This window comes from Rhinolophus sinicus, linkage group LG05 (genome assembly GCF_036562045.2).
Source record: "Rhinolophus sinicus isolate RSC01 linkage group LG05, ASM3656204v1, whole genome shotgun sequence".
NCBI lineage: Eukaryota > Metazoa > Chordata > Mammalia > Chiroptera > Rhinolophidae > Rhinolophus > Rhinolophus sinicus.
Genome location: NC_133755.1, coordinates 54,279,962 through 54,294,576, shown reverse-complemented (window position 1 = coordinate 54,294,576; position 14,615 = coordinate 54,279,962). Strand labels below are relative to the sequence as shown.

General features: G+C 38.6%; 1 protein-coding gene across 2 annotated transcripts; it reads right to left on the bottom strand.

The window, feature by feature from the left end:
* Positions 1-1,468: 1,468 nt before the first annotated feature.
* MRPL19 (mitochondrial ribosomal protein L19) lies at positions 1,469-12,244 on the bottom strand. Of its 2 annotated transcripts, none has more exons than XM_019719683.2 (6): positions 12,119-12,244; positions 11,817-11,934; positions 9,105-9,223; positions 8,765-8,899; positions 5,931-6,112; positions 1,469-5,800 (listed from the first exon to the last, which is right to left on the bottom strand). In XM_019719683.2, exons 1-6 carry the CDS (start codon positions 12,219-12,221, stop codon positions 5,579-5,581), a joined length of 879 nt encoding a protein of 292 aa, XP_019575242.2. In that variant the 5' UTR covers positions 12,222-12,244; the 3' UTR covers positions 1,469-5,578. The 2 variants fall into 2 exon arrangements, with proteins under 2 accessions (XP_019575242.2, XP_074188341.1); XM_074332240.1 differs by having other exon boundaries at positions 5,394-5,800; positions 12,110-12,244.
* Positions 12,245-14,615: the final 2,371 nt, after the last annotated feature.

Sequence of the window (14,615 nt, the reverse complement as noted above, 5' to 3'; positions counted from 1 at the left end):
ATAGAGAAAGACAAATACTGTATGATCTTTTTTCATTTTATTCGGGAATATTGGGGGACAGTGTTTCTCCAGGACCCATCAGATCCAAATTGTTGTCCTTCAATCTAGTTGTGGAGGGCGCAGATCAGCTCCAAGGCCAGTCACCGTTTTCAATCTTAGTTGCAGGGGGCGCAGCCCACCATCCCATGCAGGAATTGAAACGGCAACCTTGTTGTTCAGAGGTAACCAGCTGAGCCATCCGGCAAGCCTGTATGATCTCTCTTTTATGTGGAACAGAAACAAAAACTTGTAGAAAAAATGTTCAGATTTGTGGTTACCAGAGGCAGAGGTGTGGGGTGGGTAGACTGGATAAAGGTGATCAAAAGGTAAAACCTTCCAGTTGTAAGTATTAGGGATGTAATATACAACACGATGACTACAGTTAACGCTGTTGTATGGTGTATTTTAAAGTTAAGAGAGTAAATTCTAAGAGTTCTCATCACAAGGAAAAAAATATGTATTTTTTTTTATTAAGAATTCTGTATCTGGCAAAACTGTCCTTCAAAAATGAGGGAGAAATAAAGACATTCCCAGATAAACACAACCTGAGGGAGCTAATTGCAATTAGACCTGCCCTACACAAAATGCCAAAGGGAGTCCTTCAGGCAGAAATGAAAGGATACTAGACAGTAAGTAACTTCCATCTGTATGATGAAATAAAGATCTCCAGTAAGGTAAATACATGTGAAAATATAAAAGCTAGTATTATTGTCAATTTGTTTGGTACCTCCACTTTTTATCTCCTACGTGATTTACAAGACAAATGGATAGAAAATAATTATGAATCTGTGTTACTGGGCACACAATACATAAAGATGTAATCTGTGACATCAATAATATAAAAGGAGAACAGAGCTTTATAGGAATAGAGATTTTGTATGCTATTGAAGTCACACTGGTATCAATTCAAACTAGATTATAAATTGAGGATGTTAAATGAAATCTTGTGGTAACTGCAAAACATTTAAGAAATATATAAAATAAAATGAGAAGAGAATCAAAATGGTTCACTACAAAAAAATCAATTTTAACATAGAAGGCAGTAATGAGGAAAATGAAAGACAAAAATGGTACTAAGACATAAAGAAAACAAATAACAAAATGGTAGAAGTCCTTCATTACACTAATTACTTTAAATATAAATGGATTAAACTCTCCAAACAGCTAAGAGTTGCTAACTGGATACACACAACACACACACACACACACACACACACACACACACACACACACACAGAATCCAGACCCAGCTATATGCTGTCTACAAGACTCACTTTAGCTCCAAAGACACAAATGTGTTGAAAGTGCAAGGATGAAAAAAGACATTCCATGTAAATAGTAACCAAAAGAGAGCAGCCTAGCTATACTAGCATCAGACAAAATAGACTGTAAGCCAAAAATTGTTACAAAGAGGAAACAAAAAAGGGTATATGTTGATAAAAGAGTCAATTTATCAAGAACATACAATAATTATAGTAATGTATGCACCAAACAATAGGGCCCAACAATATATAAAGCAAAACTGGCAGAATTAAAGGGAGAACTAGATAGTTCTATAATAGTTGTTAGAAACTTCAATATTCCATTGGAAAAAAACATTTAGACAGAAGATCAGTAAGTAAATAGACTTGAACACTAAAACCAACTAGACCTAATAGACGTATATAAAATATTCCACCCAGTAACAACACAATACACATTTTTTTCAAATGCATATGGAGCATTCTCCAGGATACACCCTTTGTTAGGCCACAAAACAATTTTCAATAAATTTTAAAAGATTGAAATCATACTAAGTATCTTCTCTGACCACAATGGAATGAAGGTACAGATCAGTAAGAAAAGTGGAAAATTCATAAATATGTGGCAATTCAACAACAGTCTTGAACCAATCATGGGTCAAAGAAATTATAAGGGAAATTTAAAAATATGAAACGATCCGACAATTCCACTCCAAGGTATATACTTGGAGTATATTTAAAGTGAATATAAAAACAGCAATTCAAAGAGATACTTGTATGTCAATGTTCACTGCAGCATTATTCAAATAATCAAAAGGTAGAAATAACCTGTATTCATCAATAGACAGATGAACAAAATATGGTATATAATATTTAACCATAAAATGAAATTGATACGTGCTACAACATGGATGAATCTTGAAAATAGATTAAATAAGCCAGACACAAAAGTACAATTATTATATGATTCCACTTATAAGTGTCTAGACTAAGCAAATTCATAGAGACTAGAGCTTACCAGGAGCTGAGGGGAGGGAGCAATAGGGAGTTATTACTTAATGTTTCGAGTTTCTATTTGGGGTGATGAAAACGTTTTGGAGATAGTGGTGATGGCTGTACATTATGAATGTAATTAATTCCACTGAAATTGTACATTTTAAAATGGCTAAAATGACAAATCTTGTGTTATGTATGTCTTACCACAATAAAAATTTGTTATACTACCCATATTTAATGTATTAAGATATGCTTTGTTTCTAGGGGAAAATTCACAAGACTTTTAAAGACAATCTTAGAGTGAAACATTACTGGTATGAGTACACGTACTATGAGCTGATCATACATTTACACAGCTTTAGATCTTGATAGGTATCATTCAGCTGCCCTTTTACCAAGAAGACTGAAGTGTGTTTATCAATGTAAAATGAGAACAGACATTGGTTATCTTCCAACAAGTTAAAAGAAAAATATAGAATATAGGCTCATGGTAAAATTTTATTTTGACAGGTTATCTCAGCAAGTAATCTAAATAAGTGAATGATGGCATGTCCATTGCTTTTTGAAAATAATTTGATGGATGTGTAACATCTCGCAGTGAAAAGGATCAGGGAAGCCCTAAATATTGAGAACCTCAAGCATTAGTGTCTGAAAAATTTATTTTGGAGAAGAACACTATTAGTGGAAAAGTGGCTATGAATTAATTTGTCAGATGAACTATTCAAATGACCATTAAAATATACCACAGGGACAAAGACAAATCCACAGGAAGGAGAAAAAATAGGACAATGTACAAGCAGTAAGAAAGTTGGAAAGCATATGGATGACATATAAAACCACAGGAGAGAACAGAACAAGAAACAACCAGAACAAAATTTTGAAAGCTGAAAAAGGATATGGATGGATTAGCAGACTAAAGAAAGGCAAATCAAGCCAGGAGTGGACAATGGTGAAAATCAACCCAGTTCACTCCTCAGAATTGTCCACTGGCAGATCCAGTACCTCGGCAACTGGGGTGAAGGACAATAGCTAAAATAACCTGATGAAAACTATTTGGAGGTCTGTCTGGCCCACCCACACACAAGCTGAAGTCCAGAGGTTTCCTAAGCCAAACGGGGAGTGGGGGTGGACAGGATGTCCATATACGTGTACAGTGTCAGAAATCCCAAACTTCTTCCCCAGTGTGGCTCCCAAAACATTGGCAGAGAGTCTTACCCTCGAGGAAGATTGGAAAACTCTATTCTGGAGAGTCTGACCAAACCAAGACATTCACATGGAGAGGACTTCCCAAAAAAGTCCACCCAGATTATCCTAAAGAGAACCCCTTCCCACAAGTCCAACTTCGAATCAGTTTAGTCTACTAGTCAACCATAAGAAGACAATCAAGTATTGCCAAATGTCTTAGCATAGCCTAAAACATAGAAAAAGAAATAAATACCCACAGAAAGAAAAAAAATTGCAGGAAATAGATGCTGTAGAAAAGCAATTTCACAAGAAAAAACATCAACACTATCATGAATATCCTCAGTGGTAACAAAACAAAACCATAGACAAGAATATAAAATAAGAACAGAATACTATGTAAGAAAAGGAGCTTTCGGAAATCAAAGATCTTGAGATTTAAAAATATGATAACAGAGTTGCAACACTGAATTAAAGACCTAAAAAAAAACAGAGATGGGAGCAGGGGTGGGATTAGAAAAACAGACATCTAGTCCTGGAAATCCAACATGAAAACAGTTCCAGAAAGACAGAACACTGAGTTTCCCAGAACTGAAAGATTTGAGTTACCATATTGAAAGTGTTCATCAAATGTCCAACATAATGAATTAAAACAGACCCACATCGAGACATATCACTGAAATTTCATTACCCCAAGGACAAAGACATTCTACAAGCTTTCAAGTCACATACAAGGAGCAGAAATCAAAATGGCGTGAGATTTCTCATCACAACTGGGAACGAGACATTGGAGCAATACCTTCAAAATTCTGAAGGAAAATTACATCCCATCCAAATTTTATCCAATATCAAGTATGATAGATATGCAAGGTTTACAAAAATGTACCTCCACACATACTTCCTCCAGAAGATACCAAAGGTTGTGCTCCACCAAAATGAGTTAGTAGCCAATAAAATGAAAAACAAAGAATCCAGAAAACAGATCAGCACAGACCATTGAATGCAAAACCCAAAATAACTGGGCACGAGCGCGTAGATCTGAGCAGCGATGCAAGACAGGTTGAGGGTCGCCCTCATCCAGACCCATCCATCCTACCACCATACTTTTACCTGTGGAACAACCTGCCCAGGAGAGCCTGGCCCTAACTATCCATGTAGGATTGATTACATGCTACCTTTCCATTCCATTCGCAACAAGACACTCACATCACCCTACAGAAGTAGTTTTGATCCCCTCCTACAAGCTGGGGCTTGATTCATCATGAGCTGAGAACTAGAAAATACAGACCAGTCTACTCCCGCCAACATTTCTGCCAGACGTCAGTTTCTCAGTCTACGTGCTAGCCCTGCCAAATGCCATGGCGAGCCTTCTATTTAGAACTCACTCATGACCTTAGCCAGCAACTTTCTCAAAAGCGATTTTTGTAAACTCCATGGAAACTGAAGCCAGACGATGACCCAAACGCTTTATGTTCTCCCTGAAGCCTTCACGTAATAATGACAATTATTATACCTGCCAACAGATTTTTCAAAACTGAATATATTGTTTAAGAATACATAAGTACATAATAAACTAACAGAAATGCAAGGGGATGATTAACACAAAGTGAGGACAGTGCCTACAACTGGGAGAGGGGAGGGATCCAATTCCGGACACACAGGAATCTCCTTAGATCCTAAGTCTCCTGTTTCTTAACCTTCTTAAGTATTACTAAAAGTTTTACTTCTTAATTTGATGGTAGATACATGACTGCTCACTTTACAATTCTTTAAACCTTGCATTTTTATGTATTCATAATGTATGTCACAGATGTAAAAATCATCCTACCCACTTCTTTGTTCAGATTCCAGGCTTAATGCAGAGGATTCTGGTAATAGTTTGACTGTATTGTAGTTTTGCCTCCAGTAAGAGAATGGACACCGGACCACTTGGCATGCATTTTTCTTTTTAAAGTAATAAACTGATGTGCTAATTTTATTTTTTTAAATAGTATTCATAAAATAATGAATGCTTAGTTGATTTAATGACTATGTCCTTTATACATGAAATTAAACTGGTCTCTAAAAAAATCTTCTGTGAGTCCGTATATCTTCTGCAAGTAGCTAAATTCATTCTCAGATCAGGACTTTTTTGATGCTTCAATCTCATCCCAGATTGCAGCTTCCATTTTTGAAGTATCATATTCTCTCATCATATCAAACTCAAGCCACGGCTGACTCCATTTCTGAGCTTCTTTCATTTGCTCTTCAGTTAAATGAAGATCAAATCTGATTCCTTTAATATTAAATTTTGGACGTTCCCAGCGTTTGGACCAGGGCTTAGGCTTCATTTTTACTTTCAGCTAAGGAAGACAGTTAAAAAAATAATAATAAATTAGGCTGATAGTTATAAGCAAAATTCTTCTAAAAGTTTTCAGCAAGATGAGTCTTATTTTATACTTGAACTTTCAGTTCCAAAGGTACAACATATACCTGATTAACAGGAACTTCCTGGGTAGGTTCTTGTACTATTGGCTTCATATTCACATCAAAAGTGCTGTATTCAGGAAGGGCATCTCGTAAGTATAGCAGGCTGTCATCCAGCCGTTTCTCTAATTTGACCACTTGGATCTCTTGGATTCTAGGATTATAAAGTTCAAAGCAAATCTCAACACCTAAAAAAGAGAAAAATAACATTTTTACAGTGTGAATCCTGATTCCGGCAGAAACCTCACACTAGAGTAAGAACTATTTCGTAAAGGAACTAGCACAGGGTTTTGCACATAGGAAATGTGACATGAACTTGTAATCTTTAAAATGAAGATGATTGAAAGAAACTAAAATTCATATAGATTAAAAAATAAGAAAATTGGAATTAGAATGACAGAGTCAAAAGAATGATGTCTTCCATAAATATATTGCGTCACATGTATTGTCACGTACCTCTTCAGTTCTGATAACATTAACTTAGTTGGAGAAAAATTTGAGTAAATTCTTCACTCTGTCATGTTGTTTATTTCCCAATTACTTAAATAAAACTATCTTCTACATTAAGAGCAACAGGATTAATGATGCAAAAAGAGTAAGTATATTTTTCAGTTCCAACTTTGGTTTAGAAGCCCTCTTAAGAATGGCCTAGGTTTGTAACACTCTAGAACAGGGGTGTCCAAACTGTTTTCAATGTTTTTTACGAAGGGCCATATGCGGTAAAATATACAAACAGCTGGGCCACTCACTCGAGGTGAAGTACGTATTGCCTCACCTGGTTTATTTAAGTAACCTATATTTTTGGAATTTGCTGTGGGCCAATTAACAATGGATTGCGGACCGCAGTTGGCCCGCGGGTGCAGTTTTGACACCCCTGCTCTAGAACCTTTCACATGAAGCAAGCTACGAACAACTTTGAGTGCTTCCAAGATGCTACAAGTAATAATTTAAGATATATCATCTGTATCATCAAACACTTAAGGGCAAGAGTGTATTCTGAGGTTTCCTGAAATAATCCCAAGAGAAATACAAATAGTAAAATATATGAACATTAACACCTATTGTTTAATACCTGGATTTAATCCAATATTTACTACACAGCTATTTTGGTCCAGGCACTGATTTAGGAGCTGTGCCTATAGCAAAAACAAAACAGGTAAGATCCTTCTCCTCCCATAAAACTTAGTCTAGTGGATGACAAACAATAAATAAACCAACCAACAGGATAATTTCATATAGTGAAAACAATACAGGGTGACGACATTGTGACTGGGGAAGGAACAACTTTAAATAGCACAGTCAGAGAAAGCCTCTCTGAAAAGAGGACATTTACACTGATACAACAGAGGGCCAAGAATACTCCAAACAGAAAGAATGGCACATGCAGAGGCCCTGGCATCTTAACAAGTGTGCCATGTTGGTACAACCAGAAAAAGGCCCATTTGTGTGAAGCATAGTAACCTGGGGGGCCAGAAAAGTAATACAAGCAGCGGCTGGTGGCATGGACAAGAGCAGCAGCAACGGAGATGGAGAAACAGACAAAACTGGGATACACTTTTTGGAGACTGAGCCATGAAAACTTGCTGGTTGACTGGATGGGTGAAAGAGAACTATGAAAAACAGCACCTAAGTTTTTGGTTTAAGTAAATGGGTGGGGAGTGTACCATTTATGGAAATAGAAGAAAACGTGAAAAGAACACACCGAGAGGGGAAATAAAGAGTTCTTCTGAACTTGTTTTATGCTTGAAAGACATCCAGATGGAGATGCCAAATTGGTAGCTATCCATGTGAATCTGGAACTGGACAGGGTCAGTACTCAAGATACATATTTGGGAATTGTCATCATAGTGGTAGTATTTAAAGCCAGTGGGCTAGAAAACACCACCAAAAAAGGAAGTATCAATGGGAAAGGTACAGGCAGGTGACAGTCAAAACAGAAGGAGCTAAGACTTCTGAGTATTCTGTGTCCAGCATTTCATGTACAATCCACTGACCACAACCCTGGGGGATAGAAACTATTATTATCTCAACTTTAAAGAAGAAAATCAAACCCAGGTTTTTCTGATTCACACCTATGCTCATATCTTTCTATGACAAGGTTTCCCCAAATATGCAACCCGATTGCACAAGTTCAATCAATTGATCAGTCAGCCAATTCCTGCTGAGCTCTTACACGCACAGCACCCAGGTCATTACAGGATAAGGACCACAGCAATCACTCTCGTACGTTCAATTTCTTTTGAATATAACACTTCACTGCTGGAGACAATGAAGCATTCAACTTTAAGTACAAAACTTCACTGTTCTGGCCATTTTGATTCATAACCGGCCATTTTGATTCATAATCTTTCTAAAATTTTACCACTTGTTCCTCTGCCTTATTAGGCACAGCAAACATAATTTTGGCTTTTTAAAAATTCCTCTGATTCTCATAAAACTGATTCTTGTGGTGACTGGTGTAATATAAAGCAAAATGGGGGCCATTCATTTTAGGAGAAAGTAACTCATAAGGACATCATTATGTTTACAATGTTCTGATGGGTTATTTGCGCCTAAAATGTATGTCCCCACACTGCTGTATAGTCACTCGTCTCCTCCTATGAGATGCTGCCATAGTTTGGAAAGTCTACTTCTAATGGTTGTTGTCCCTGTAACAGAAGAAAGAAGTCTTCAAGAGAAAGCAGAGCACCAACTGTATTTAATCAACAGCCACAATTCGCATACCAGTCAGAGCCCCCTGCACTTGCAAGTTCCAGATGTCTTATCCCAGGACGCAGAAAACAAAAAAGAATCCTGAGATCACATTTTCCAGAAAATCAAAATAATGAAATGGAACCTACCTTGTCCTTCGATAGTATTTCTTAGGATAAAAGTAGCTCCAAGTCCTGTTCCTGATCTCTGGATGCAAATCCCCAGAAATTGGCTGGTTTTTCCACTGGCGTACGGGTCAGCCACAGTAACACGAAGAATGCTTCCTATAAATTCAAAAGTGACATGAACTTTCGCATACGAAACAAGCAACAGCATTTCTACATAACTTCATAACCTCCTGAAGATTTTAATATTAGGAATAAGTACCTCATATGGGCAAAACCCAGATATGTGAAAAAACAAACTTCTCTATGCCAAGAAAACTAACCCGCAAGCCACTAATAATGAAAGCACCCAGCTCTTACTGACCAACATAGAACTCTGGAATGTGGAGTACTTTTCTCCTTTCTAACATATCTTTTCTCTCTATTTGAAATTTCAGAGGATTTGTTCTTCCCCTTGGAGGAATGAATTCAGGACTCAAGAACCTGCAGGAAAAAAAAAAATTAAATGCAAACTTTAAAGACCATTAAAAAAATCTGTTGCTTTCTTTTTAAAAAAGGATTATGAGTTTGAAGTGTTTTATTCTTCCCTCACTACATAAGAAAAGTCAATCTTATTTCTAAAATTGTTGTCAGTGCTTATGCAGTTAGCTAACACCCTAAGTACTCACCTGGCATTGTGTTAAAAGCTTTATTAAACATTTATAGCATAAATTAATCCTTACGACAACCAGGTGGCTTTGGTGTCATCTTTTTTTCACAGATGAAAAAACTTAAGCTTGGGGAGGGTAAATAACTGACCTATTATTATATTAGCTATAAACTTATCAAGTCAAGATTTACATGTAGCCATATCTGGCAGACTCCAAAGCCTGCAACCATAACCACAGGCCTCACATTGAGCTGTACATGTTACAATAAACTATGCTGGAAAAGTTATAAACACATAAATCAACAATTGCAAACTGACTTTAAAAATAATTTCCCTATTCTCGTCTTTAACTGATTTTAAACTTATTATGGAATAATCTATAGAAAAGTATAAATAATACTACAATCCAAATTCATGTCCCTACCACCCATCTCAAGAAATAAATTATCAATGTGGTTGGAGCACCTGTGCATCCCTCCCTACCCCCACAGTTAATTACTATGATGGAATTAACCAAATTTGGCGATTATTCCTATGAATTTCTTCCTTTTCCTCAATTTTCTACTTTGAAATTTTTCAAACCTATCAAAAGTTGAAATAGTAATACAATGAACACCTATATATACTTCACCTAGTTTGCTATTTATTTGCTTTATATATATATATAATTTTTTTTCCTGAACCATTTGCAAATGGCAAGCTGCAGGGCCTTTCATCCCTCAATACTTTAGAAGGCTTCTGTTCAGAATGACATTCTCCTACATTTATTACAATTCCTTTATGACATCTAAGAATTTCAACATTAATTCAGTAATATAATCTAATACATAGTTCCTATTTAAATATACCAGATTGTCCTGGAAAATGTCTCTTACAGCTGTTTGTTACTCAATCCAAGCTACAATCAACCTTCATACATTGTATCTGGTTGTTAGTCTCTTTAGTCTCTTAAACTAGAACTATTTCCCATCTTTGTATTTTTATAACACATTTTTGAAGAATCAAAGCCTACTGTCTTATAGGCCATCTCTGGATTCTGGATTTATTTATTGTTTCCACATGCCTAGACTAAGGTTAAACATTTTTGGTAAAAATATTACAGAGGTGATGATGTGATCTTATTTTGCCACATCAGGAGGCACATAGTATCAGTTTGTACCACTATTGGGAAAGCTAGGTTTGACTGCTCTGTGAAAGTGGAAAATTTCCCCTGTACATTTTCTTATACTTTCCACATATATGCGTATATGCGTGTATGTCTGGTCAGTATAAAAATGCTACCACACTATATCAATTTTTTTGTAGGTTGCTTTTTTCACATATCATATTTGTGAAGTTCATCCTTGTCAGCTTTAGTTCATCCATTTTTCACTGCTGTATAACAGCTCATTATATGAATGTATTTGCCTATTCACCTACTGATGGACATCCAGGCTGCTTCTGAATTCTTGTTGCAAACACTACTTTTGTGTGCATTCTTGTACATATCTCCTTGTACTTATTACTTTCTTTAATTTGTATACCCTCCTGGGTGGAAAGGTATACACAACTTCAAACTTACTAAAAATTGTTTCCCAAAGTAGTTATACAATTTACATTCTATTTGACTGAATTAAGTGTTATCATTTAAGAGTGATATTCCTTTTCCACCTTAAAAAAAAAAAGTTGTATAAGGAAGTCTTTTATAAATCTCTAGTTTCCATAAATTCAAGTTTAACTCAGACCATAGAATATTTGAAATGTTAAACAAACACACAAGCATGCAGAAATAATCCAATCAACAACCTAGAGTCCTTTCAGAAAGCCTATAATCTTAGGCTTTAGGGAAAGCCTAAAGTTTTCCCTCCCAAAGACTGCCTTTTTAAGAAGGTTATTATACAGGTCTACAGAAACACTTTCTGCAACTCCTAGGTCATCTAAATTTACAGGTACCTCCAACGTTACCAGCATTCTTTTAAGTGAAACAGATTTTTAAGCACACTGTTTTGAAGAGTAAATTTCAGACACAAATTACTGGAAATTTTTACCACTGTACTGCATTTGCCAGGAAACGAAAACACGGTGAGTCCTGGCCAATGCATTTCCACCCAGGCGAGAAAAGATTGACTCCTGAACGTAAACGGGTAAAATAAGACGTGATTCTGAGAAAAACTCTTGATACAGGCCAAATGCTGGTGTAAAGAGCTTCAAATCGAGAGAATCCCTCCCTATTTGAAGTTCGGGTTTAATAAGACTACAGAGAAAACTCAATACGGGCTTGGGAGAAGCGAGGGAGATAAACCTGAGTTGGCTTTCACACGCGGGCCCAACAATCCCGCACACAAGTACATAGAGTGGCAGTTCAGGGTCCGCTTTACAGCCGAGATCTCTTTGACCGCGAGCGCACAAACACAAAACGCGGGAATCGCGCCCAGGTACGGGCCTCACCTGGTTTCCTGGCGCGGGGGCCGGCGCTTGTCCACGATAACCGGTTTAGGCGGCGGCCGGAACGCGCCAGGTTCGGAAGGTCCAGTGCTCTGCTGCCGGCCCGGCCCCGCGTGGGCCCCTGCGGGAGCGGACAACAGACGTTAACACTACTCGGGCCTGTCCTGAGCTCGCGTGGAACCCTGCAATCTTCCCTAGCTCGCGGTCCCACTAGGGGCCGCCGCCGAGGTGTCCCTTGCTTCCAGGCTCGCCTCCCCCCAGCCTAGCCCTTCCGCGCCCGGGCTCGCAAGTCTCACTCCACGTACGGCAGGCGACAGAGGCCGGCGCAAGGAGCAGCGTCCTGGCGGCTCCAGTACTCCAAGCCAGTCCCACTGCTGCTCCACAGCCCCCTGCAATGAAGGCCGCCATGCCTGCTGGTACAGACTGGTAGAGACTACAACTCCCAGTAATCAGTGCACGGAGATAGCGGAGTACTACCGCGCTATGGCAGCTGTTATGGGACAAAATACCAAAGTCTCTCTCGCGCGCGCGTTCTCTCTCTCTCTCTCTCTCTCTCTCTCTCTCTCTCTCTCGATTGGGGGGTGGGGGAGTGTCTCAGGGACTCACCAGGGTGGGGCAAGTGGTGTTCACCAGATTAATGTACATTCTGCTTTGATGCCAGTGCTGAACCTGGAGCTTCTCACTGAAGGCTCAGAGCACACTGAGGCAATCCATCACTCACCTGGGACCCATGGAAACCCCAGAGTTGTCCAAGAAAGACTGTAGCATGGGCCAGGCATGGCTGCTGGCCAAGAAAGAGCCTCCAGCCTTGTGTGAGTTGGGTGGGGGCAGTGTCCCAGGGAGTCATCAGGGATGAGCAAGCGGAGTTTGCAAGGCCCATGCAGATTCAGAAGGGGGGCTCAACACAGGAAAATTGTGCCTGCCTACCAGTTGATGGGAGAAAGATTCTATACAGGAAAAATGGCATCTCTCCCTCCAGGCCTCACCTTGCAGCCACACAACTCAGTCTCTCCCTGTATGTCTCTGACACATCCAGTATCACCATCCACCCCTGTGTTGGAACCCAGAGTGAGTGCCTGTGAGCAAGTGAGTCTGTGTGTTGGCCCTTTAAGAGGATAAGGCTGTCTGCATTTACAGCAACCTTTTATCTCACTTAAGGGGACAAAATCCACAGTTTTCACAACCAGATGTTGTGGGGGCTCTTCCTCTTAGCACTGGTACTCTAGGCTGGGGAGCCCAGTGTGGGGCTCAGGTCCCTCACTCTGCTCAGGGTGCATTGGCATGAGCATGATATCTCTCCTGATTCTCAACCATCACACTCAGGTATGGGGTTAGCATGTTTTGCATCTGTGCCCCTCCTATCAATTTCGATGTGGCTATTTCTTTATATCCTTAGTTATAGGGCTTCTGTTCAGCTAGTCTTCAGATGGTTCTCCAGGTTGATTGTTCTATAATTTAGTTGGATTTTTAATGTGGTCATGGGAAGAGGCAAGTACAGCATTTATCTACTCCAAGATCTTGTCCCCCTCTAATCATGCATTTTTTTATAGTAGTTTTCTCAATGAGAGTTTGTGGGTGGTAAATTCCCAGGGTCTTTGTTTATAAAAAAAAAAGTCTTTATTTCCCTCCATTTGGAATTATAATATAAGTACATTTTTCTTCCTTCCTTCCTTTCCCCACCCCCTGTTATTTAAATAAATAGAACAGTGGCATGTTGGAGTCCACTTGTACTGACACATGAGAACCAATTGTCTTTATTGCTTCCCAAATCCATCTTCAGTGACAGTTTGAAACTGGATGATGGAAATACATACATCATGGACATTTTCAAATGCTACAAATCAAAGTTTTGTTTTGGTTTTGGTTTTGAGATCTGGTCATTAAATGTTTGCCAGCACATCACTGTATATTGAGCACCTAAAATATGCCAGACTGTTTCAGTTGTGTGCTCCGTCAGGAAGCAAAACAGATAAAAATCCTTGTTTTTATAAACTTACAGTCTAGTGGACAGAGATAGCAGTAATTAATTATTAAATAGTTAAATAATTAATAGTATTTTTAATGATCACAATGCCTGTGGTGAATATATAAAGTAGAGAAGGGGATGAGGAATGTTGGGCGTGGGCAGATTTGCAAGGGAAGTCTTAACAGGAAGATGATATCTGAGCAAAGTTCTGAGATTGAGAGGGAAAAAGGTCTGCACATATCTGGTGAAAGAGTGGACTAAGTAGAGGAAATAAGAGCAAAACCCTGAGGTGGGAGGGTATCCAATATCTGATGTGTTCAAGGAACATCAAAGAGTCTACTGCGCCTGAGCAAGATGAAGGTTGAGGATGGGGTGGGGAAGAATACTTTGAGACAAATTCAAAGGAGAACAAAAATCAGCGTGCATAAGGTAATGTCATTCAAGGTAAAGACTTAGCTTTTTTTTCTGAATGATATAGGAAGACAGTGGGGGTTTTGGTACAGCAGTAACATGATCTGTCATAGATTTAAGGTAACCACTCTAGCAGCTCTGTTGAAAATAGACGCTAAGCCTTAGTGAAATGATTAACCAACAGAACATGGCATAAGTGATGTCCTAGGAATTTCAAGGATGAGTGATAAGAACCCTTGCAGCTTCTGCCTGTGTCTCTTGAATATTTACTTTGGGCATTAGCTACCATGTAAGTAGATCTAGGACTCTGAGACTACCATGCTGTAAGGAATTTAGAACCCTTCATGGAAATTGAAATGCAGAACTGACTCTTAACTGTAGAGCCACCCTAGCCTAAGTACCAAACCTGTAAATGAATAAGCCTT